Source organism: Pan troglodytes, chromosome 2 (genome assembly GCF_028858775.2).
Source record: "Pan troglodytes isolate AG18354 chromosome 2, NHGRI_mPanTro3-v2.0_pri, whole genome shotgun sequence".
Taxonomy (NCBI): Eukaryota; Metazoa; Chordata; class Mammalia; order Primates; family Hominidae; genus Pan; species Pan troglodytes.
In genome coordinates, this window is record NC_086015.1 from 31,422,150 (window position 1) to 31,449,757 (window position 27,608).

General features: G+C 38.4%; 1 protein-coding gene across 21 annotated transcripts in view; it reads right to left on the bottom strand.

The window, feature by feature from the left end:
• Positions 1–27,608, bottom strand: part of SLC4A7 (solute carrier family 4 member 7) — a 111,592-nt gene that overhangs the window by 77,820 nt on the left and 6,164 nt on the right. For 16 of the 21 annotated variants that reach the window (XM_063806679.1, XM_054680461.2, XM_009445057.5 and 13 more), the window contains one exon: positions 1,900–1,981. Coding sequence is in view for 15 of the 21 variants with exons in the window: in XM_009445057.5 (XP_009443332.1) it covers positions 1,900–1,981 (82 nt within the window). In the remaining 6 variants the exon portion in view is untranslated. Of the gene's footprint in view, positions 1–1,899; positions 1,982–6,124; positions 6,253–21,931; positions 22,244–27,608 lie in introns of those variants that run through there. The other 5 variants (XM_054680462.2, XM_063806677.1, XM_001165522.6 and 2 more) reach the window with 4 other exon arrangements.

Sequence of the window (27,608 nt, forward strand, 5' to 3'; positions counted from 1 at the left end):
AAACATAAAGAGAAGTGGAAATTAAAGAGTCAAATTCCCATCACTGCACTGGGAATTACAAAGTTGTTCCTCCAATTAGTACTAATGGGTCTTGGCACAGAAGCCCCAATGCACCAAGATAAAAATAAATGCTATGAGTGTGCAGTTTAGAAAGAAAGGGATAGATAAAATAAATAAAAACACACTAGAATCCAAAGATTGGTAGATTAAGCTTATTGTGTTTTCTTCTTTTACTATTGCCTCCTCTGTTTTAATCTTTTTCTTTTTCTTTCCTTTTTCTTCTGCCCTTACTTTATTCTATCAAAAGCCTATTTACTCAAACTCTCTTAAACTTAATCTCTCCCTCAAACTTGATACCAAACTTGAAGATGTGTACAAAGTATGCAGAGCTTAGGGCCTGTGATAACCAAAGGAAGCGAAGGAATATCCAGGTTATGTATAGGTGAGGGTTGACATTAAACATTAAATGTATGACTGTACTTTTGAATTAGTAAAATTACCGCTAAAAATTTTAACCTCCCTAGCTCCTATAATTCACAGGATCTAACCATAAGCTTCTAGATAACTGAGGTTCTTTTTGGAAACCCTAACAAGCCTAGGCTCTTAAAGCCAATTTTTAGAGTTAAAAAAAAAAATCGTTTAGAGTTTTAAAAAAAGTCTTACAATATAAATGAAAACATTTACAACATAAATGAAACTTTGTTTCTCTGTCCATTTTTTTATTAAAATAAACAATAACTCAATATAGTACTAGCTCTCACAGAAGAGTTTAACTTAAGGATGTAGTTCCTATAAACATCCCCCAAAAATGTCTATCAAAATATTTGCCATAAACACCACTTTAACTACATGTTCATAGTTAACATCATCAATAATAAGTCATGTTGATATCATATTGTCCACAGATATGGTGCACTGAAAAGGGAACATTACTTCTGTGGTATGCTTCCCAAATAACCATAACCTCCACCTATTCATGCCATAACATCAGACTAAACCCAAACTGAGAAACACTGTACAAAATATCTAACCACTACTCTTCAAAAGCGTTAAGGTCATGAAAAACAAAAAAAGAATGAGAAACTGGTATAGATTAGGAGACTGAGGAGACTTGCAACTAAATGTACTGTTACAGATCCTGAACTGGATCAACTGAATCCTAGAACAGAAAAAGGCCATTAGTGGAAAAACTAGTGAAGCCTAAATAAAATCTGTGGTTTAACAGTAAACTAGTAATTAGTCAGATTCTAATTAAATTTGTAATTAACCAATGTTAATTTCTTCATTTACACAAATGTATGATGGCTGCGCAAAATGTTAACATTAGGAGAAACTGGGTGAAGTGTATGGAGGAACTATGTGCTGTCTTTGCAGCTATTCTGTAAATCTAAAATTATTTTCAAAAGAAAAGAAACCATTTGCCAGGACTTCTTCCTGTCTAAGGAAGAAAGATGGGCAAATAACTCAGTTGCTCTACAACTCTATGGAGAGGTTATTGCAACATTTTAAAAGGCTAATGTAACACCTATAAAATGAATGTTGAGATGACAATTAATGATAACTGTGGTTTATTAGTCTGGCACTCTAGTGTACTCATAACACAAATTACTCAGCCTGCTAGAAATGAAAAAAATAAAAGAGTTAACTAATTTTGTGACTGTGTCCTTTCAGTTTTCCAAATTAAGGTAATTAATGGTAACCATCACTAAATTTTGAGAAGCATTCTGAACTCTATCTTTTGCCAATACTTTCAAATGGCACTCTTCTCAATGTACGCTTTACCTTACAACAATAACAAAAAAACTCAACAAATACTAGGTAAAACTTAAAAGGATACTTAAAAACGTTAATTAGTAAATTATCCTACTAAGCGAAGTAAGTTATTTTAAACCAACTTACTTTCTAGTTCTTCTTTTTCAAACTTGGTGTTCACAGTTGAGCTAGTTTTGCCAAGATCCACAACAGCTTCTTCATCAGGACCCTAAAAACAAATTATTCTCATTGACTCATGAGATCACAATCTATTGAGGACCTATTATATGCATCCTTTGAAATGGCAACAAAATATAAAACAGACTGCTTTCTCTCAAATAACTGAACTCATTACAGCTAATTGTATTCTTTTAAAATTATGTTTGCAAGCTTTTTAAATCCACAGAAGACCATTCAAAAATCCCAGAGTGAGAAGTGAAATGGCAAAGATTTTTAAATGGTTTTCCATGCAAATTATCAAATAACTGGTAATATATTCATTTCATCCTCAAAAGACAGACCTTCTAGGGTCAGAGATTAAAGAAAATGTGATGTGAGAGGAATCCTTAGATGTCAACATGTAATGCTTTCTTTCTTGATCTTTGCTCTTAAGTCTCCTAAATAACAGGAAACAGTTATACTGGACTGAATTATGGTCAAACATAAAATTGTCAAAAATAAGCAGACTCAACATGCAGTACCACTTTAACTGATTAATCAAGAGCTAACAAAAGTTAAAAGAACTTTTTCTTTTCCCCCAAAGTAAAATTCATGCCAAAATTTAACCTCTAGGGAAATTCTAGCTGCAGTTGTGAAAATCCCACCTTCATAATTTTGTTCTCTTTTCAGTTCAACAAAAAGACTAAACATATTTATTAGAAAATGTTGTATAGGCTATTTTTAAAAGGATAAAATTTTAGCTTTAACTTCCCTTCTCAACTTGTAATAACTTTCAAAAGGACATTCTAATCATCATTAACTACTTATTATTAACTTATTATACACAAGATTCTATGCCACTGCTAGAGAGAGAACAAATACCCTTCCCTCAAAAAGTCTTTGAAGCCGGGCATGGTTGCTCACGCCTATAATTGGATCACTTTGGGAGGCCAAGGTGGGCAGATCACCTGAGGTCGGAGTTCGAGACCAGCCTGACCAACATGGAGAAACCCCATCTCCACTAAAAATACAAAATTAGCCAGGTGTGGTGGCGCGCGCCTGTAATCCCAGCTACTCAGGAGGCTGAGGCAGGAGAATCGCTTGAACCCGGGAGGCAGAGGTATTGGTGAGCCAAGATCGTGCCATTGCACTCCAGGCTGGGCAACAAGCATGAAACTCCGTCTAAAAATGTATACAAAGTAAACTAACATACAATTGTTGCTGCTATGGAAACCCTCGGTGTCCAAATTCTCAGTAAGTAAACTCAGGAACTGAACTGATTTGATTAAATTTTCAAATAAATTCCTTGCTATCCAAACTACCACTATTTGTTATCCAAAACTCAGAACAGGACACAGTATATTAAGAAAATGCAGATCTTTTGATATCCAAATTTACTTTCTAAAGGCTAGATATCCAAACTGTAAATCAAATATATTTGGATATCAGGAGATACATGTATATGACTCTGAATGATTGGTGTTCAATTTAATATAGGTAACAGAGATATTAAATGACTTGGCTATAGTTCCATATTTAAAGGAGTGGGAGCAGGCCATGTAGACCATGAGACAATTTCATACAATGGACTAAGAAGATGGGCTAGGTGTGGTGGTTCACACCTGAAATCCCAGTACTTTGGGAGGCTGAGATAGGAGTATCACTTAAGCCAGGAGTTTGAGACCAGCCTAGACAACATAGCAAGACCCCCATCTCCATTTATTTAATAAAATTTTTAATTAAAAAGAAACTTAAGGCTAGGCATGGTGGCTCACATCTGTAATCCCAACACTTTGGGAGGCCGAGGTTGGTGGATCACCTGAGGTCAGGAGTTTGACACCAGCCTGGCCAAAGTGGCAAAACCCCATCTCTACCAAAAACGAAAAAATTAGCTGGGCGTGGTAGCGGGCGCCTGTAATCCCAGCTACTCAGGAGGCTGAGGCAGCAGAATCGCTTGAACCCAGGAGGCAGAGGTTGCAGTGAGCCGAGATCACGTCACTTTACCCCAGCCTGGGAGACAAAGCAAGACTCCGTCTCAAGAAAGAAAAAAATTTTTTAATAAAAAACAAGACAGACAAATTAATCAAGCCGCCTTACAGCATTCACTTCCTCAGTAACAAGGAAAAGCCAAAGTAGGAAACCAAACCAAACCCCAAAAGTGCAAGAATGAATAATAATTTCCATCCATCAACCAAGTCATATTCTAAAATCTTGAGCTATGTGTTCTAATGACTTCATGTCATTTAGTCTCTGAACATGCACAGGTACAAAAGATAAGCTCTCCTAAGTAAAAGGCACAGAAGTTGTATCCTGAGAGGTAGCATACTGCCTATTCTAAAAGGGATTAACTGCTCCCATTCCAAACTTTCATTTAGGTCGCACAATTGCCAGGATATGAAGCAAAACAATTAACCCTCACCTTCAAATAACAACAAAAAGGACTCAAAAACAGCTTAAGTTACATAATCTCACAATACTTATAAAAATATTATTTACTATACTTATTTAAAATACACATACCCTTTGACCTCTAAATATCTATCATAGATAAATGCTCCCACATGTACCAAACATGACATGTTAAAAAAAAAAAAGAGCACATCCTCTCATGGTCTACACAGGCTGCTCCCACTATATACTGTCTGTGAAGTCTTGGGCAAGAGAAAGTTCAACTTCTCTGAACTTTCATTTTCACTGAGGCATTGTTTCCAATATTTAAAAAAATGAAACAAAAATGTGTGTCAATAGTAAGGAGACAATCTCATACCAAGGAGTGCTAGGAAACAGTTTGAGAAACCAGACCCAAAAAATGGAAGTAGATCTATGTGTCCTGGTAAGAAAAGGTCTCAAAGATAGTTGTTTACTGCAAAAGCACATTGTAGTGAATAAGATCAAGTTTATGTTAAAAATATTTACAAGACTAAACCAAAATTTTATTTCCACAGACATGTTTTCATATGTATTTCTTTGTATTCAGTAAAAAGCAGGGGAAAAGGCTTGATGGGATACACACCAAATTCTTAACTGCTCCTTTCTGGAAAGGGAACTGGGTTTGAATGGAAGTCAAGTTAGAATATGAATTTATTGTTATTGTTTCAGTTTTCAATGAGAGTGTTTTCATGCGTAACTTGCATAACTAAATTTTTTTTTTTTGGAGACAGAGTCTCATTCTGTTGCCCAGGCTGGAGTGCAGTCTTTGGGAGGCCGAAGCAAGCAGATCACTTGAGGTCAGGAGTTCAAGACCAGCCTAGCCAACATGGTGAAACCCTGTCTCTACTAAAAATACAAAAATTAGCTGAGTGCGGTGGAGCATGCCTTTAATTCCAGTTACTTGGGTTGAACCCAGGAAGTGGAGGTTGCAGTGAGTGCATAGAGCGCCACTGCACTCTAGCCTGGGCAACAGAACGAGACCTTGTCTCAAAAAAAAACACAAAAAACAAAACCTAGTTCATAAATTTAAAAACCCAGCATCAACACATTACAAAATCAAAATTCAATTCAACATGAAAATCCCAGCAAAATCAAATCTAGTTTTGTTAGAAACAGATTTATGCCTTCATAAGATATTTTACTAATTCCTCTCATAGTTATTTATCTTGCCTGAAAAAGCAAAATCCACAATTTATATTTTTGTTGGTCAAATTATCAAAAATGACACTTAACATGCCAAAAGCAAAGTATTAGAAAAAAAGGATGTTAAAAGATGCCTTTAAAATATAGTGTCTAATATCCTTTTGACACCCTAAGGTTTACAAAAATCCATTAAAACAGCCATCAGAGATCCCTGTCACAAATTAATTTTTCCATTATATAAGACATATGGCTATAGCCTAAAGTAATGCCTCCCATAAATTATGATGAACCATATGGAGTAAATTCATAGTTATCGAACACTTTAGCTTCAAAACACACTTAACTATTAAGATAAAGTGATTTCTTTCCTAATATCTTAACCAAATAATTTTTAAAGACTCATTCAAGTAATATTAACTATCCAAAGAGTTAGTTTTATAGAAGAATAAAGATGCTACAATTATTTTTAACTTTACACAAGGAATTACTCTTCAACAGATGACTTCCACAGCCAAGGACACAAAGGATGATACTATTCTAAGCCAGTGCTAATAAGCCTGACATTTCTTCAAGCTTCACTATTAAACTCTGATTCAAATTCGTTTGTAAATAAAAGACAAGATCATAATTAGGTACATACAGGTAACTTCTTCTCCAGACGAAATCTTTCCATAGTAATATAGAAATGCCTTGTTTCTGATGATGTAATGCAGTAACTCCCTTGAAGATTCCAGGGACAGTGAGCACATATCTGATTTAGGTCACTGTGCTTTGCAGAGATGAATTCTTCTAAGTTACTTTTATGGTACAGCCAATCACTGTGTTCTAAGTTACCTAATCTTCCAAGCTAATAACTACAACTTACACAGGGTCACCGCATAACAGATTTGGAAAGTAATATACACATTTAGTTATAAGTAAAAATACCAAGAGGAATGCAGCAATCCGTTTTCAACTAAAACCTTTCTGCAATGTTAGTACAAAGAGTGCATACTCTAAGAATATATGTGGATGGATGTGTGAGAGTATGGTTTATAATTATCATTGTAACCAAAAAACAAAGTATTAATATGGACAATAGCTAGAAAAAAAAAAGAGTAGCACCCCTCTAACTACTGGACTTGGGATTCTCTACATTCTTAAAAATTCCTGAAGACCGAAAAGGACCTTGGTTTATATAAGTTACCACATCAGGATTAAAACAGAAAACTTCAAAGTACTTATTCAGAATTATTTACACAATAATAAAGTCATTACATGTTAATATACATAACATTTTAATGAAAATAACTTTTCAAAAACAAGACAAAACTTAGAGGAATACCTCTGTTTTACATTTTTACAAATCTCTTCAATTATCTAACTTAATAGAAGACAACTGGATTCTCATATCTACTTCTGCAGTCAATCTGATGTGATCTGCCCTTGGTTAAAGTATATTTAAAAATCCATATTCACACAGATATTCTGCTGGAAAGGGGAGGCATATTTCAATATTCTCTTCAGGTAGTTATGGACATTCCTCTGATAGTTCATCAAACTCAACAAGTATATTGTTTCTTAATAGTTGCAACGTAGAATCTGAAACCATTCCAAATGAACATTTTACACATTGTTACATCAAAATCCATTTGTCTACTATGCACTTTGAATGGATCTCTCACATTTTTGGAATGTATGTGTTCACAGGGTATTAGAGCTTTTCCAAATGTCACATTTCATTAAACAATATCAAAAATTTTTTTAAATCACACTTGTTAATAATATCACCAACAATCTCATAAGTCCAAGTATTGAGAAATTGTCAAAGTCAGGTTAGCAGATGCAAGTTTTCCAAAATTCTAAGTTTTGCCTGAAAGCCTGAATTATTATCATGGGTAACAAACACTATCAGTTGTTTTTCTTGAAGTGACAAGTTCACTTCATTCATTTTTGACAAAATATCTGTCAAATGCCCAAGTATGATTAACCAAGTCTGTCATTTTTTCTTTCAGGTAAAAATGGTGTTCCGTGAAAATAACAGCTAGTTGAGTTCACGATTCAGGCAATTAACCAGTGATTTTTCTCCAAACAATCATTCTATTCGGATATGCAGCAGAAATGTTTTTACAAATGCTTATTTTGTCATTCAGAATATTAAAGCAATACACAAAGGCAAAAATTTAATAAGATAACTAGTTTTTACTGCTTCATCAAAGTGCTCTTTGTGTATACAGATTTGTTTCTTGGTACCCTCAATTCTATAAGCTAGCAAAATAGATATTTAATATTTTCTATAAAAATATTTATATCCCACAGCTAAAGTCTTACTACCCAGCTCATCCTGGAGAATTCACTGATGACGTGCACTAAATAAGTAGCAAAATAAGAAATAAATCTTTCACAACTTTACATAGGGAGACTGACTGTACGTAACAGGTGATAGACATGTCATACACTTCAAATACAACTAAGGCTTCTAAACTTCTCCAAGAACAGAAATCCCAATAACACCAACAGCTAAATAACATATATAATTAATTACATATTTGAAATCTTCACCCTTGTTATGTATGATATATACTTGGCAAATAAACATAAATCTAAAGAATCAAATACAAGAATAAGACATATGTCAGTCAATGATTTTTTTAAATTCTCAATACATTAAGCCCCAAAGAACATCTGCAAACAATCAGGTTAAAAACCAATTTCTGGCTGGGCAAGGTGGCTCATGCCAGTAATCCTAGGACCCTGGGAGGCCGAGGTGGGCAGATTACCTGAGGTCAGGTTCAAGACCAGCCTGGCCAATGTGGTGAAACCCCCGCCTCTACTAAATACACAAAAATTAGCCAGGCACGGTGGTGCCCACCTGTAACCCCAGCTACTCTGGAGGCTGAGGAAAGAGAATTGCTGGAACCCAGGAGGTGGAGGCTGCAGTGAGCTGAGATCATGCCACTGCACTGCACTCCAGCCTGGACAACAGAGCGAGATTCCATCTAAAAAATAAAAAATTAAATAAAAAAAAAATTCCAAAATGACCTCTTGAAACATACTTCCTATGGAAAATCTTGGCCCTCCCCACCAGTACTTAAGAGCTTAACCTGGTCAAGCACATGTCCTCTCCTCCCCCACTGGATTATAAAAACCATAAGCATAGGGATTTGAGTGGGAGGAAGGGAAGGTTAAGCAACCCCAGAGGGAAAAGAAGAAGAAACTAGGTGCACGTAGACTTTTTTAAAATTTCCCAAATACAAAACAAAATATTATACACCAAAATACGAAAGACACACTTCTCCAACGTTTCCCATTTAACACTATCATGGACACTACCAAACCAATATTCCAATAAAATTTTAAAAATCAAGGTTTATAGGTGAAATGGTGAAGTTAGTTTTAGTTTAATACATTATTTGATAAAATAAAAATATAAAGTAATTCAACAAATAAACTTTAACCAATAGGCTTTCGTTTGGCTAATTCTTTAAAGATTTATTTTCAGTATAATTTTATTTAATAGCAGGCACACACAAACATCTCATTTGATCCCTTGGTCTCTTCACTCCATTTTCAGCCTTCTAATATTTTTATGCAAATGGAAATATATATATTCTTACAAAAAAGATAGCATTCATTACACACTTACTGTTTTATATATAACTTGCTTTTTTCACTTACATTTTTAAGTAATTTATCAAATTAATCTGTAAACAGTAGAAAAATCCAAGGTTACAGAAGTGCCCCCAAATAAGCAAGCATTCCTCCCATTCCCACTTCCACTCATGAGATATAATTACATTCCGTTGTGTCTTGTAACTCTTTAGTTGCTAGAGTTGCCATTATAACTTTAAATACTTTATTTTACGTCTTGGTTTATCAATTTTAAACAGTATCTGTTCCACAAAAAGAAAAGAATTTTCTCCAACACACCCATATCCTTTCATTTACAATCTCTCTTCCACATCTCAGTGTTTTATATATATATATATATATACACATACACACACACACACGTGTATATATATACATATATATATATATATAATTTTTTTTTCTTTTGAGACAGGGTCTCGCTCTGTCGCCCAGGCTGGGTGCAGTGGCAATCTTGGCTCACTGCAACCTCCGCCTCCCAAGTTCAAGCGATTCTCATGTCTCAGCCTCCCTGGCAGCTGGGATTATAGGCGTCCACCACTACGCTCAGCTAATTTTTATATTTTAAGTAGAGACCAGGTTTCTCCATGTTGGCTAGGCTGGTCCCAAACTTCTGGCCCCAAAAGATAACCACCCATCTGGGCCTCCCAAAATGCTGGGATTATAGGTGTGAGCCACTGCACCTGGCCTATTTTTTTTGTATCAAGATGCATAACATTTACATTCCATTCAATATTTATAATAAAGCCTTCTAAGCTCTGTCCTCTGGTTAATTCTAAAACTGAAAACTCATATTAAAAAGCATCTGAAGTACTAGAATTAAATACTGTATTGCCTGTGCAGAACCAATAATTAAAATTGGACCATCTGAATCAATGTCACCAAATCCCTACTGCTCACAAGAGACTATTTCAAACACTAAAGTAGATCCCTCTATTAGTTTATTATCAAGGGTGTTTTCCCCTAGTTTGTCTGAGTGATGTTCAGCTCATATTATTCCTTTCTCATTTTCATTTAAGAAGGCCTTGAGAAATATGCTTCACGATGAATATATGGGTGATAAAGAAAACCTTTTCATGTTCAAAAATCATTTTACTCGATATGTATTTTGGATAGATACCTTCTCTCAGGTACTGCGCCATGGCCTTTAAGAATCTAGTGCTGTTGACCAGAAGCCTAATATCCACCAGGTTTTTGTTTCTTTGTTTTTCCACTTCTGGCTCAATAATTTCATCAAGATGTGTCTAGATGTATGTCTTTTATTATTCCTTCAAGACTCCCAGTAGACCTTTACAACATGACTCAAGTATAATGAAAATAAAATGAACCTGTTCAAAAGTAATAAAATTGTAACCAGAAACCAAGAGCAAACATACTAAAGTGTAAAACACTAAAGATTTCACTTGTTACGCGAGCTGCAAGATTCCACTGTCTATAGGAAAATCCATCAATTTGAATGTGGAGCTAATGTAACGAAAATAGAACAAAAAAACAAAATTATCTTTATTTGCAGATGATGTGACTGTGTACCTAGAATGACAGATTCATCCAATTAGCACACACACACACACACAAAAAACACATTCATTTGGCCAGGCGTGGTGGCTCACACCTGTAATCCCAGCTACTTGGGAGACTGTGGCAGGGAGAATTGCTTGAACCCAGAAGGCGGAGGTTGCAGTGAGCCAAGACCACGCCACTGCACTCCAACCTGAGTGACGAAGCGAGACACTGTCTCAAACAAAAACAAAAACAAAACAAAACAAACAAAAAAACAGATTCATTTGAAGGCAGACAATTACAAGATAAATTAAAACCAATAGCTTTTCTTTAAGCAGTAACAGGCCAGGAATGGTGATAATCCTACAACTTTGGTAGACCAAGGCTGGAGGATGGCTTGAGGATAGGATTTTGAGACCAGCCTAGGCAACACAGAAAGACCTCGTTTACAAAAAAAAAAAAAAGAAGAATAAATAAAAAGGAAAAATGGTATATAAAAATGGATTAGGAATATGAACCATGGCTGGGCATAGTGGCTCACGTCTGTAATCCCAATACTTTGGGAGGCCGAGGCGGGCAGATCACTTGAGGTTAGGAGTTTGAGACTAGGCTGGCCAACATGGTGAAACCCCATCTCCACCAAAAAAAAAAAAAAAAATTAGCCGGGCATTGTGGCATGCTCCTGTAGTCCTGGCTACACGAGAGGCTGAGGTGGGAGGATCACTTGAACCTGGGAGGCAGAGACTGTAGTGACCCAAGATTGTACCACTGCACTCCAGCCTGGGAAACAGTGCGATTCCATCTCAAAAAAAAGATCATGAACCAAGTAATTCCCTTACGTAAAAATACCAATGGCCAATAACTAAAGGGACACTCTCACTAGATATTCAACAAATGGAATTTAAGACCCATCAGATTAGCAAAACAAATTTTTTTAATGGACCATACATGAGATTTAATTTTTCTTTCCATAAATTTTTTTAAATTCACATTTAAAACTAGTAAAGACAGGGAGACACAGACACTTTTGTACTTCCTACTTGGGAATGTAAATTGCCCAAAATTTTGGAGAGTAAACTAGCAAGAATTCATTTACAAATTTTTCAGCATACATTTGGTGCAGCAATATAACTTCTGGGTATCTACTCAACAGAAACAAAACCAACAAAATATAAAGTCAAGAACGTTTGGGGTTTTTAAAGAAGACACGTTCGCAGGTACTGGGGAGCTATGGTCAACCCACTCCTGCTCCTGACTCACATTATGTTCCTGAGTCATTGATGCTTGGTGTCACTGAGGAACAAGTTGATCAGGAAGCAATACCATAGCCATGCTTCTAAAGATACTGGAAAGAACCAGAGGTGGAGATTTGACAAATCGGAATTATGCTAAGCAGTCGCAACGTAAAATCGCCGAAGATGATGTGTGCTGGCTTGAACAGAGGGGCAAAGGAAAGGAATCTTAAAAGGACCAGTTCAGATGCCTAAGACTTTGAGAATCACTACAAGAAAAACTCACGGTGAAGGTCCTAAAACATGGGATCGCTTCCAGTTGAGAATCTAAAAGCAACTCATAGACTTGGAGAATCCTTCGAAGATTGTTAAACAGATTACTTCCATCACTACTGCATTAGTAATTGAGGCTGAAGTTACCACTGGAGATGCTTAACTATTTAATAAACTGATTACGAGTTGGGTTTAAAAAGTGTTTACTGTTCAAACCGGGAAAAACAAAGAATCTGAAAGCAAAAAAGAAATGGCTGATTACCATGGAATATTGTAATGATATTATGAACAATGAGTTACAATTACAAAGTCCCATGCAACAGATGTCGGTAAAATATTAAGAAAGCAGGGACTGGGCGCAGTGGCTCACGCCTGTAATCCCAGCACTTTGTGAGGCGGGGGCAGAGGTGGGCAGATCACCCGAGGTCAGGAGGAGAGACCAGCCTGGCCAACATGGCGAAACCTCGTCTCTACTCAAAATACAAAAGTTAGGGCCGGGCGCGGTGGCTCACGCCTGTAATCCCAGCACTTTGGGAGGTCGAGGAGGGCGGATCACGAGGTCAGGAGATCCAGACCATCCTAGTTAACACGGTGAAACCCCGTCTCTACTAAAAATACAAAAAATAAATTAGCCAGGCGTGGTGGCGGGCGCCTATAGTCCAGCTACTCAGGAAGCTGGGGCAAGAGAATAGCGTGGACCCGGGAGGCGGAGCTTGCAGTGAGCCGAGATCGCACCACTGCACTCCTGCCTCGGCGACAGAGCGAGACTCCGCCTCTTAAAAAAAATACAAAAAATACAAAAATTAGCCAAGCGTGGTGGCGGTTGCAGTCAGCCGAGATCGCACCACTGCACTCCAGCCTGGGCAACAAGAGCGAAACTCCACCTCAAAAAATAAAAAATAAATAAAGCAAGCCCAATGCGGCGGCTAATGTATGTAATCCTAGTCAGACAGCCAAATAAAAAGGGCTCCCAAGAAAATCTACGAGTGGCCTGCGCACTGGGATGAGGATGGGGTGGAGCCGCGAAGTTTGCGCCATTTGCAGGGGGGAAGAACCTGACCCCTCCTGTTCCCATTTGCAGCGGGGAAGAGCCTGACCCCTCCTGTTCCGGGATAGTAACCTGGAATTCAATTGGTGAGATGGGCAGCCTGTTAGCAGGACTCCATCTCACTTTGCTGTGTTGTTCTTTTCGCCGGCTAAGTTCATAACCCCTTACCTTTCAAAGTGTCTGCGTGCCTAATCTTTACCTGCCGTATGACAAGAACCTGGTTTTGTCTACAACACCAGCACTTTGGGAGGCCAAGGCGGGCTGATTGCTTGAGCTCAGGGGTTTGAGACCATCCTGGGCAACATAGTGAAACCCTGGTCTCTACCAAAAACACGAAAATTAACCAGGCGTGCCTGTTATCCCAGCTACTTGGAAGGCCGAGACACAAGAATCGCTTGAACCCAGGAGGCGGAAGCTAGTGAGCCGAGATTGCGCCACTGCACTCCAGCCTGGGAGCAAGACTCCGTCTCAAAAAAAAGAAAACACGCTGTTGTTTTTAATATCACATTTTCATGTTTTCGGAAGGATAAAACCCATTTGTGAGTTTGTGTTTATACGAACACAAAATATAGAAGGATACATAAGTTAGTCTGTTTCAACGAAGATCATGTTTCTCTAGAGATATTAAAGATCTATTAATTCAATATAACATTAAATATAAAAGATAACTGATAATTCATTAAGGGTGAAATAGTGACATTTTAGTCCATTCTTCAAAACTACAATCAAGGCAGGGAGCGGTAGCTCACGCCAGTAATCCCAGCACTTTGGGAGGCCGAGGCAGAGGTCAGGAGTTCGAGACCAGCCTGGAAAACACAGCAAACCCCTATCTCCACTAAAAATACAAAAATTAGCCAGGCGTGGTGGCGGGCGCCTTTACCAGCTACTCGGGAGGGTGAGGCAGGAGAACTGCTTGAACCCGGGAGGCAGAGGTTGCAGTGAGCCGAGATCGCACCACTGTACTCCCGCCTGGGCAACAGAGCGGGACTCCGTCTCAAAAAAAAAAGCAAGCCAGCCAGCCCAGCGCGGTCGCTAATGCCTGTAATCCTAGTGAGACAGTCAAGTAAAAAGGGCTCCCAAGACAATCTACGAGCACTGGGAGGATGGGGTAGAACCGCGAAAAGTTCGCGCCATTTGCAGTGGGGGAAGAGCCTGGCCCCTCCTGTTCCGGGATAGTAACCTGGAATTCAATTGGTGAGATGGACAGCCTGTTAGCCAGGACTCCATTTCACTTTGCTGTGTTGTTCTTTCTTTTTCGCCCAATAAATTCGTAACCCCTCACCTTTCAAAGTATCTGCGTGCCTAATCTTTCCCGGCCGTGTGACAAGAACCCGGTTTTTTCTACAACACCAGCACTTTGGGAGGCCAAGGTGGGCGGATTGCCTGAGCTCTGGGGTTTGAGACCAGCCAGGACAACATGGTGAAACCCTGGTTTCTACCAAAAACACGAAAATTATCCAGGCGTGCCTGTAATCCCAGCCACCCGGGAGGCTGAGCCACGAGAATCGCTTGAACCCAGGAGGCGGGGTTTGCAGTGAACCGAGATGGCACCACTGCACTCCAAGCCTGGGCAACAGAGCAAGACTCCGTCTCAAAAAAAAAAAAAAAAAAACCACAAACCTACAATCAATTCTTGTTTTAAGTAGATACAACTTTAATAAAAAAGCAAGTAACATTTTTGAAAAAGCATTTCACAAGGTCAGCTACCTACAGAAGATGGTTCAAAATTTTCCTAACCATTTTCCCATTTTCTAAAACTGAACTGGTAGGCACAGTAAAAAAAAAAAAAAAAAAAAAAAAAAAAGTACTAACATTTTTACTGCTTTACAATCATTACATTATATAATCAAATTAACTGATTTTTTGAAATCTTAAATTCAGGAAAAAGAAATACTACACAGCTTAAAATTCTAATTGTGAATTTCAATCAGCCAAAGCAGGGGGAAACCGAGAAATTTTAAACTAGGTAGAAAACTGTACAGGAATTAGGCCGGCACGGTGGCTCACGCCTGTAATCCCAGCACTTTGAGAGGCCGAGGCGGATGAATCACGAGATCAGGAGATCGAAACCATCCTGGCTAACACGGGGTTTTCTCTACTAAAAATACAAAAAATTAGCCAGGCGTGGTGGCTGGCACCTGTAGTCCCAGCTACTCGGGAGGCTGAGGCAGGAGAATGGCATGAACCCGGGAGGCGGAGGTTGCAGTGAGCTGAGATCGCCCCACTGCACTCCAGCCTGGGCGACGGAGCAAGAGTCCGTCTCAAAAAAAAAAAAAAAAGAAAGAAAGAAAGAAAGAAAACTGTACAGGAATTAAAGTGATTAAGAAAGCATATGTAGTATCCATTTAAGTTCCTTTATAGATGGGAAATTACTTTTTCTGTACAGGAACATAATACAGGAATGTAACTAGATGTAAATGATACTGCTGACAAAGCAGAGGGCCCATGTTTTCTCTTTATATGACAGAAAAGGGGGTACATTAAGGTGCACAATTTTAATTATGAGAAGATACGTTTTAAATTCTTTAAAATTTTTACTTTCTTGGACGGCCGTGGTGATTCACACCTGTAATCCCAGCACTTCGGGAAGCTGAGGCAGGTGGATCACCTGAGGTCAGGAGTTCGAGACCAGCCTAGCCAATATGACGGAGCCCCGTCTCTATAAAAAAACACCAAAATTAGCCATCTCTATAAAAAATACCAAAATTAGCCCGGCGTGCTGGTGTGTGCCTGTAGTCCCAGCTACTAGGGAGGCTGAGACAGGAGAATTGCTTGAACCTGGGAGGCAGTGGTTTCAGAGAGCCGCGATTGCGCCATTGCACTCCAGCTTGGGCAAAAGAGCAAGACTCCATCTCAAGAAAAAAAAAATTTTTTTTATTTTCTTTATATTTTCCTAAACTCTTTAGAAATATAAGTTTGGGAAGAATAATCTCCATTAACAATGGATGGGTAAGGAAGTTAGTTTTATTTAGTATTCCACAGTCATACACTGTGGTTGTTACTAGCTTTTATAATAGTTTTACACTAAACAATTTTAGGAGCAAGTATTACTCTCCCAAATATGTGAAAGAAACTTGAGGCTCAGAAAAGTTAAATAGTTTTCCCAAGGTCCCATTGCTTCAGCTTGGATAAGATATAATTTAAAATCATGTCCCACTTCCAGGGACAATGCACTTTTCACTGGGCCACTTACAAACATTATTTTTAATTCTCACAAAAACTCCTTATGGTAACACAGCTGATCATTATTTAAATCAGGGGTATCTGATTTCAAAGAGCCCATGTTCATTCCACTAGGCCACATACCTTCCCCTATATTAAACTACATATAATTTTACTTATATGCCTTATTTATGGAATTCTAAGTAAAACATAATTAAATCAATCACAAAAAATTTCACTTCATTATTTTAAAACACTTTACTAGCAATTCAGTAACAGCTAATAAAATCGAAATCGCAGCAATAAGCAGCACAAATGTCAACACAATAAATCAGCTTTAATACTATAACAAACATGAAGGTTTTAATTTAATTTACACATAAATTTGAAGCAAGTAGCCAAGAAAAGAGGAAGAAGAAATCCCATAAATCAAATGGAAACCTGTCTCACTTTAAAACATATGTTTCAGTGAGGAGCACAGCCAGTCCATTCCTTTCACACTGCTAAATATCACTGCTGAGTTCACACTGCTAATTTGGGCAACCATTTCAGTATTTAACACCACTAAAATTTAGGCTTCACCAATGTATAAGATCACCATCTAGTGGTTATGATTAGAACCATGGAATTTTTCTCTCATGCTGTGATTATGGTTAAGAGAATGACTCTAAAGGCAAAGAAATTCAGTTTGAAAAACTTCTCTAGCAGTTGCTTTAAGAAAGCTGTACATTTAATTTCATTCAGAAAAAAATTATCAAGGCAAAGTACTATTAAATATTTCATTTTTATACTAGCCAAATTTAGGATATAGTAGAGTAGTATTCAGATGTGCATTTTATATGTAAATAAAATCCTCTCAGGTTCAAGAGATTCTCCTGCCTCAGCCTCCCAAGTAGCTGGGATTACAGGTACACATCACCACACCCAGCTAAGCTAACTTTTCTATTTTTAGTAGAGATGACGTTTCACCATGTTGGCCAGGCTGGTCTTAAACTCCTGATCTCAAGTGATCCGCCCGCCTCGGCCTCCCACAGTGTTGGGATTACAGGCGTGAGCCACCAAGACCAGCCTTATAAATTCTTATTAAGAGATTAAAACAATTTACACATGTTTGACAACAGCTACTAATTAATGACATAATCCAAAAAATTATCTCCATAAGTTGTATATTAGGATAAAATTAAGACTAGATACTGAAAAACTGTACATAAACATATGCAATGCAATTTGTCAACCAATTTATTTTGGCTGAAGATAATACATGATCTAAGCTGAGTGCAGTGATACACACCGGTCACACTCAGTCAAGAGACTGAGGTGGAGGATTGCTTGAGCCCAGGAGTTAGAGCTGCACTGTGCTATGAAGCCACCTGTCAATAGCCACTGCACTACAGCCTGGGCAACATGGTTCTAGGAAGAAATTAATAATAATTGTAATAATATAGGTTCTAGATCTAGTAAGATTGTCTGAATTGAAATCCTGGCTCTTCACTTACTACGCTGGGCAGATTACTTAGTCTCACTGGGTCTGTTTCCTCATCTGTAGAATGGGGATAACAACAATATTTATACAAATGATAGGCTAAAAAAAATTAAACAAGATGTTGCATGCAATGAATACAGTTTAGAAACATTTCTGGTACAATATAAGCATTCAATGAAATACTAGGAGTGGGGCGTGATGGCTCAGGCATATAATCCTAGCATTTTGGGAGGCCGGGGTGGGCGGATCACTTGAGGTCAGGAGTTCCAGACCAGCCTGGCCATCACGCAAAATGCTGTCTCTACTAAAAATACAAATATCAGCCAGGCTTCGTGGCGCACACCTGTAATCCCAGCTACTTGGGAAGCTTAGACAGGAGAATTGCTTGAACCCAGGAAGCGGAGGTTGCAGTGAGCTGATTTTGCAAGACTACACTCCAGCCTGGGCAACAGAGGGAGACTGCGTCTCAATAAAAGAAAAAATAAACTTAAATACTAGGTATTAGTACTCTTTGGAAAAAACTCAAATCATTTTTCCTGTGCTCTCACAACAATCATCACCGTAGAAGATGACTTCTATGACCAAATGTCAGGGGATTTCTCCCCACGAGCAAGCCAAGTAAGCAATCAATTCTGCAGCAGACACTAGCTGGGTGTCCTCTAATTAATTAATTCCAACACTACCTGGAGATAGTGTTAGATCCCACAGGTTGAGGGCTCAGTCACCAAGACTCCTCCCACCACCCCATCCCCTACTAATCACAAGTCCAGGCCTCTGGAACTTTAAATTGGGGTTTCCACAATCCCCTCTTTGGGTTCAATTAATGTCCTGGAGCAGCTCACAGAACTCACAGACACACTTACTTATGTTTACTGATTTATAAAGGATATTACAAAGGATACAAATGGAGTTCGAGACCAGCCTGACCAACATGGAGAGACCCTGTCTCTATTAAAAATACAATTAGCCGGGCGTGGTGGCACATGCCTGTAATCCCAGCTACTCAGGAGGCCGAGGCAGGAGAATCACTTGAACCCGGGAAGCAGAGGTTGCAGTGAGCCTAGATCATGCCATTGCACTCCAGCTTGGGCAACAAGAGCAAAACTCTGTCTCAAAAAAAAAATACTAAAATAACAATAATAATAATTAAAGCCATTGCTGAGGTGCTAAGATGATGATACAGTCGATAGTCTTAGAAAAGCTGACCATTTTGTCCAATCACTGCAAAATAAGTTAACTCTTTTAGAAATAAACATTCAACTAACCTTTGAGAAGTAGCTGTAACAAAATAACTGAGAATGTCTGAGGATTATCCTAAAAAATAAATACTTGTCTTCTTTCAAGCCCCCTTTAACCATGTATTGGCATACATATAAAACATAAGAATTACAGTTTAGTGTAATTAAACATTCCATGTATCTTATCTTTCTTCTTATCAAATCTAGTAATTGGCTCAATTGCCATAGCATTAAAGATATTTTTCTCAATAGTCTTGCATTAAGTCCTTTCCAAATTAAACACATTGCAATATTTCAAGTTATTTCTGAGTCGAACTGACTAAACAGTCTTGCTAGCTAATTGTAGATCTTTTTTTTTTTTTTGCTCATGAGCTTAAGGGCTTAAGCAGTTGATTTGAGTTTGAAATTGAACAGAAGATAATCTGTCGGCAGTTCTTTCTTCTCATTACACCTCAATTTATTAATATACATGGAACAAGTAAGCTACTATTAATGAAATATGAAGTTAAATTTGCCAAAATAAAAACTTTTTGATGTACTGTTAATTTATAAGCCAAATAACAGCATTTAATCTAAATACTTGAGTGTTAACATTTTAATGAATATATATATGACTGATACATATATTGAATATATTAATATATAGGTATGGATTATTTCTAAAAGAATGAAATCGAATGTTTATCTATAGCAATGGTTTTCCAACTTGTTTTAAGAAAAGGAATAAAAGGGTGGCTACCTCACGGGCAGAGTAGCTCCAACTTTAAAAAAAAAAAAAAACAGCCAGGCACAGTGGCTCACGCCTGTAACCCCAGCACTCTGGGAGGCCGAGGCAGGCGGCTCACAAGGTCAGGAGAATGAGACCATCCTGGCTAACACAGTGAAACCCCGTCTCTACCAAAAATACAAAAAATTAGCTGGGCGTGGTGGCATGCACCTGTACTCCCAGCTACTCCAGAGACTGAGGCAGGAGAATCCCTTGAATCCGGTAGGCGGAGGTTGCAATGAGCCGAGATCGCGCCACTGCACTCCAGCCTAGTGACAGAGCAAGACTCCGTCTCACAAAAAATAAAATAAAATAAAATAAAACAAAACAGCAAACCCTGGAAAGAAACACATTTTGCATCACAACCCAGTACATAACATACCTCTTCACTTGATCTTAGCCAAATGGCCGGGAAGCAGAATATACCTCTTTACATGTCATGTATGTATGCATGTATAAAACAAAAAGTTTCACAAAACAATATATGCCCCTACTATTTGCAACGTATTGTTTTAATTTTCTATTCTGTTCCTTTCTTTTCTAACACTTATAATCCACTAAATTGTTTTTACAAATTATTAATAAATCACAACCTGCAGTTTGGAAAAGATTCAATCTGCAGTAAGGAAGAGATTCAGGAAATGAATATTTGGGGTATATCCTTCCTGAATTTTATTTAACAATAACTACGTTAAAGCAGGCAGAGGCTAGTCAGGATTTCAGCCTCATAGCTATTCAGATTGGAGAACAAGGTGAAAGAGGGAACATTTTTTTGAGACGGAGTTTCACATTCTTGTTGCTCAGGCTGGAGTGCAATGGGGCGATCTCAGTTCACCACAACCTCTGCCTCCCAGGTAGCTGGGATCACAGGCATGCACCACCACACCCGGCTAATTCTGTATTTTTAGTAGAGATGGGGTTCCTCCATGTTGGTCAGACTGGTCTCAAACTCCTGACCTCAGGTGATCCGCCCACCTCGGCCTCCCAAAGTGCTGGGATTACAGGTGTGAGCCACCGCGCCCAGCTTCAAATTTGAAGCTTTAATACACCATCAATAAAGTGAGTAAAAAATTCCCATTATAAGTCCCAGGCCTGCATTTTATAAACTGTGGTTCACGCTAATTTGTTTCAGATGACAAACTAAAGCAAAAGCTTTAACATTTGAGTGATTCAAGGCATTAAACAGTAAATGACTGCTAACCAACAGACCCAACAAAAATTTGTTAGCCAATGCTCATTTTTGACACTTTATATGCCATTCCTGTGAGGCCGATTGAAAAAGCTGAAAATATTATCATTCTGGCCTTACATGAAAATCTTCTCAATGAACAGTATTTACTCCTCCAATCAGCTATTTATTCTAGATTAGCAGAGAGGCAGCCATCCCCCATCATCTGAAATTCACTGCTACCAAATTACAATCTTAAACTGCCCCTCCCTCTTCAAAGCTCACAACCATAACAAAGAAAGCACTGGCATGGTATAAAACAATCCCTCAGAGCTAATCCAGTCAATACTCATTTATTAACCTTTTAAGCCATTTATTGCTAAACCAATGCAATTAGCAGATGATAGCAAATACGTTATATAAAAATTGAATATATGAGCTTAAGTCAGTGACAAGATATTAAATTTTAAAATGTCTTTTTAAATTGAATGCAGCTGGTTTCCGCAATGCACGCCTGTAATCCCAGTGCTTTGGGAGGACAAAGCGGGCTGATCACCTGAGGTCAGAAGTTCAAGAACAGCCTGGCCAACATGGCGAAACCTCATCTGTATGGGTTGCGTCACTGCACTCCAGCCTGGGCGACAGAATGAGACTCCATCTCAAAATATATACATATAAATAAAAATATATATAAAAATAAAATAAAATAAATAAATTGAATGCAGTGATATAAAGTGTATAATTTGCATTTTTCAGCTGTGATCTGAAATGATGAAATTTAATCTAAAAATCATTTCCTCCACTCCCTTTATGACCTTATCTCCCACCTCTTGCCTCACACCTCCAATATGAATTCAAATTCTGATGGGCTCATACTTTGCTATGGAACCATATTAAAATACTGTTTTGATTTCTAATCAATGAAACAATTTCTATTTGTATCTTACCTCTATCAAAATTCCTTTTCAAAAACGAATTGCATCAGGCTGGGCACAGTGGCTCATGCCTATAATCCCAGCATTTTGGGAGGCCGAGGCGGGCAGATGACCTGAGGTTAGGAGTTTGTGACCAGCCTGGCCAACACGGTGAAACCTCAGCTATACTAAAAATACAAAAATTAGCTGGGCGTGGTAGCGCAAGCTAGTAATCCCAGCTACTCGGGAGGCTGAGGCAGGGGAATCGCTTGAATCTGGGAGTCGGAGGTTGCAGTGAGTCCAGATCACGCCACTGTACTCCAGCCTGGGCAACAGAGGGAGACTCTGTCTCAAAAAAAAAAAAAAAAAGGATTAGAATCAGCTTAAAAAATGGAAGAAAACATCTATCTCAAAAATTGATAAGCTGGGCATGGTGTGTGTGTACGCACCATTAGTCTCAGCTACTTAGGTGGCTGAGGCCAGAGGACCACTTGAGCCCAGGAGTTCAAGGCTCCTGTGCACTATGATTATGCCTGTGAATAGCCACCACGTTCTCGCCTGTGCAACATAGCAAGACCTCATCTCTTAAAAAAAAATGTAATTAATAAAGTCAGTACATATACAACCGGCTCTTTAAAACAAGCTGAATTACTTTAAAATCCCTACTTTAACGACCCCTTTGAGAAATCACATTTTTGTAAAATAGAAAGGCAGCTTGAGGCCAGGATCATGCCCGTAATCCCAGCACTTTGGGAGGCCAAGGTAGGCGGATCACTTGAGCTTAGGAGTTTGAGACCAGCCTGGGCAACATGGCAAAACCAAAAATACAAAAAATTAGCCAAGTGTGGTGGTGCGTGCCTGTAGTCCCAGCTACTCGGGAGGCTGAGGTGGGAGGATTGTTTGAGCCCGGGGGGTGGAGGGTGTAGTGAGCCGAGATCATATCAGCACTCCAGCCTGGGTGACAGAGTGAGACCTCATGTCAAAAAAAAAAAAAAAAAAGGCAGATTGAGTATATTAACCCAATAAAATTCAATGCTACATAGTTATTCTGGAAATTTGTGAACAACTTTTAAGTTATCTAATAATACAAATACATACATAAAATCACAAAGAGTGTATGTGCACAAATTGTGTGTGTACCCAAAACAAAATTTAGAAGACTATCACTTTACCCAATAAAATTCATGGTAATTATTTCATATTACAGAAAAAATATATAAATGGTAAATTTAAGATGAAACTATGAATATGAACCCTTTATAAAGTATAATTTATTATCATCCTGCCTCAACAGAATAACAACTAGAAACTATCTTACGCCTATTCGACTGAACACTATGCTAAGCTCTCTGACTTTCTATACTCTAGAGACTAAATTTTGAAAGTCTAACATTATCAAAAAGATACAGTAAGATCTCATCAAAACAGAATTAAGCTATCTACAACAAGAATCAGAAAGCAGTCTTAGGAGGTAAAATTTGTGTCTCAGAGAATAAATAAGTGAGATAACAGAGGCCTCCATCATCATCTCCATTAAATAACTGTCATTTCATTTGTTATCAATAACAAATCTACAGCAGATAAGAAATTCAATGATAAAACAGTTAAACACAAGGTAAGTTTTAAAAACAGTCTAAAGCTAGTTAGTGATCAGTACTCTATTCTTAAAAGGAGAGATATATCACATTTTAAATATTTTGTCAAAATGGTTAAATCATTTAAAGGTAATCCCAGCACTTTGGGAAGCCAAGGCAGGCAGATCACGAGGTCAGGAGTTTGAGACCAGTCTGGCCAACATAGTGAAACCCGGTCTCTACTAAAAATACAAAAAATTAGCCTGGCATGGTGGCGGGCACCTGTAATCCCATCTACTCGGGAGGCTGAGGCAGGAGAATCACTTGAACCCGGGAGGCAAATGAGATCACGCCATTGCACTCCAGCTTGTGCAACAGTACAAGACTCATGGAGACAGTGACTCCGGGAGACAGTGCGAGCCTCTGTCTCAAAATAAATAAAGGAAGACAATTATGCTTTAATTAGGCTTTTAAACAATTTTGTCAACACATCATATCCTTTAAAATGTGAAGCTTTAGGCAACAAACCAGTATCAGGCCAGGCGCGGAGGCTCACACATATAATCCCAGAACTTTGCCAGATCACTTGAGGTCAGGAGTTCGAGACCTGCCTGGCCAACATGGTGAAACCCCATCTCTACTACAAACACAAAAAAATTAGCCAGGCATGGTGGCGCACGCCTGTGATCCTAGCTACTTGGGAGGCCAAGGCAGGACAATCGCTTGAACCTGGGAGGTGGAGGTTGCAGTGAGCCGAGATTGCACCACTGCACTCTGGGTGACAGAGCGAGATTGCATCTCAAAAAGAAAAAAAACCAGTATCAAATCCCTGCCCACAGAGTTATCTAGAATATCTAAACACCAGGGGTTTAAGGACAGTCAAGATTTTTTTCTCTGTCCTCATTCTGTACACAAACTCTTCTACAATTTTATTATGTAGGATACTCCATAAGAACACAGGCTGATTATTAATAGCAAGTTTCCAAGAGGCACATTTAGCATTTTATACACAGTAGTCTACCTGATCCTAAGACGAGCCCTACGAGATAAGTTTAATATAGTAATTCCAATTTGCAAATGAGAAAAATGAGATTCAAAGCTGTCAGTTGCCCAAAGCCACCTAAGTGGCATATTAGAAATAGGGAACCCAGGTATATCTGAAACCCAAACATGTACTTGTTACATCTAGGTTAAGCCACCTCCAAATTTTACCTTGTTTTGAAAATGAGGATTAGAGTGTATGATTATTTACTGAATTTCCTATTACTGAATAAAATAGCTCAATAAGATAAAATGAAAGGCCAAATGAAGGCCAATTTTAGACTGAATGAATCCCTTATTCCTAACAAATGACCAATTTCCCCAGATACAAACAGGCTTTTAACAAAATCTTATCCCGAGGATACTGCTAATGGCATATGCAAAAATGGATAAGGAAGTTCCTCTTGGACATTTTATAATTAAGGTCATTTGGGAATAATTATGAACAAAACAAAAATAAAGACAAAATATTACTGAAAGGACTCTACTGAGTTGGTGCATTGGCTAATTACAGCACCTGTATAAACATTTATGCATGGATTGGCAAGCTAGGGAGGCAGAGTTCAGGAAGGAAGAGGGTCCACAAACCTCAAAATCACAAAATTAAAAGCAGATGAACAGAAAGAAATTATGTTATGTAAGTAATAATTGTAAAGAATAGAATAGCATAATTTCAAACCAATACATATAACGGCTGACATCTGGAATCTGAAATTGCTTGTCATTGGTGGTTTTATAATCATATATATCAAAAGTCACTGCTTTTCATAAAGCAAAATTACACAAGTATTAAGATTTAAGTAAAATACCCAGTTTTCCAACAATCAGTGTAAATGTATTTAAAAGTGGTGAAAACAGGATAAATTTTCTTAAAATTTTCATTTTAATGGTGCTTAATATTCACTTGCCTAAAATTTTCTCTCAGGTTTAAAAAATGTTATGTATTCTTTGGAATCAATCCAACTTGCATTTACTGCATTTACTCAACATTCTCACTCAAGGAACCAAGGCAAGAAATATTCTCTTCTACTGGCAGTTGTATCAAGCAAAGTAGCATTCTTTTTCTTAATGGTTAATACCATAAATAAAAGCCATATAACATATTACTTGACTAAACAATTAACTAGCAGTATATTCAATTTCAAATCTTATTGAGTCATGATATCATCTGCTATCATTTGGCTCTGTCCCCACCCAAATCTCATGTCAAACTGTAATCCCCTCATGTTGAAGAAGGGGCCTGGTGGGAGGTGACTGAATCATGGAGGCAGATGTCCCCCCTCATTGTTCTCATTAGTTCTCATGAGATCTGGTTGTTTGAGAGTGTGTAGCACTTCCCACTTCTCTCTCTCCTACTGCCATGTGAAGACTTGCATGCTTCCCCTTCCACCATATTTGTTTCCTGAGTCCTCCTAGCCATGCTTCTTGTACAGCCTGCAGAACTGTGAGTCAAGTAAACCTCTTTCCTTCATAAATTACCCAGACTCAGGTAGTTCTTTATAGCACTGTCATAACAGACTAATACATCATCCTAACATTCATCCATTGAACAAATATATTTGTTCAATGTGTAAAACCCTAGGCTAGACTTAATTGAGAATTTAGCAATGAATGACCCAGGAAAACTCTATCCCCAGCCATCAGGGAATCTGGAGGCAGAGAGGCAAATTTCAGATACTTAATTTCTGTAACATTAGCAACTTAATTCACAAAACTTACATAATAAAACCTTTTAAAAATGGAAGGAAACTACTACAGCTAACTCTGAATTAATAACTTCAGCATTATTCTAGGCCCTCAGAAGAAATAATGAAACTCCACTGAAGGTTCTACCATACTCTTCCTCTAATCCTAGCACTGGGCAGGAGAAATGTCATGTTTCTTGCATTGATGCAAATCCTAATGCAAGATTTATGATTTTGTCCTTTGCTGTGTGGCAAGTTGGTGAACAGCAGCTAACTTTTTAGAGAAAGCCTGCTCTGAAAAATGCATTGCATTAGGTCTCTCATTTAATCACTTATTATTATCTCTGTGTTAAAGATGTGAACTCACGGGCAGAGATTTTCTAAAAATTTTCAGGCCCTACCATTGGAGGCTAAGCTAAGATCTGAACCCATGGTTGATACCAAACCACTGCTCGTCCCCTTCTCTTCTGTTTCTCATTAGGCTGGAATAATCAAAGATCTCTGTTTGGCAATACCATGTAATATTAAGCTGCATTCTCTCCCCATCAAAGTTTAATGTCTTTATGTATTATAAGGTTTCTCAGAGCCTTTTTTTTTTGGAGATGGAGTCTTGCTCTGTTGCCCAGGAGTGCAGTGGCGCGATCTTGGCTCACTGCAACCTCCACCTCCTGGGTTCAAGCGATTCTCCTGCCTCATCCTGCCTCAGCCTCCCAAGTAGCTGGGATTACAGGCGCACAGCACCACACCCTGGTAATTTTTTGTATTTTAGTAGAGACGGGGTTTCACCATGTTGCCCAGACTGGTCTCGAACTCCTGAGCTCAGGCAATCCACCTGCCTCAGCCTCCCAAATTGCTGGGATTACAGGCATGAGCCACCGCGCCCGGCTTTCATGCTCTTTTGAAAACCATTCCACACTCCTTTCTGTAACGAAATAAAAGAGGCATCTTCCAAGTGTGAATCTACTGTCAAAAGTATGACCATTTCTCATGTTCCTAATCAGAGATGATACACAATTCGACAGCTTTTCCAAATTGGGAAATCTGACTGAAAAGAAGCAATACAGTCCTGGAATCCAGAGAGAGGAAGAACACAACTTCTCTACTGCCTAAAATGTGAGTGAACAGAATCAGAACCAAATGATACTAGTTCACATAAAATTCTCTGAAAAATGAGGGAAAAAAAAGGTCATTTAAAACATTAAAGCGGGCAGGGTGCAGTGGCTCACACCTGTAATCCCAGCACTTTGGGAGGCTGAGGCGGGCGGATGACCTGAGGTCAGGAGTTCGAGACCAGCCTGGCCAACATGGTGAAACCCTGTCTCTACTAAAAATACAAAAATTAGCCGGGCGTTGTGGCGTGTGCCTGTAATTCCATCTACCTGGGAGGCTGAGGCAGGAGAATCGCTTGAA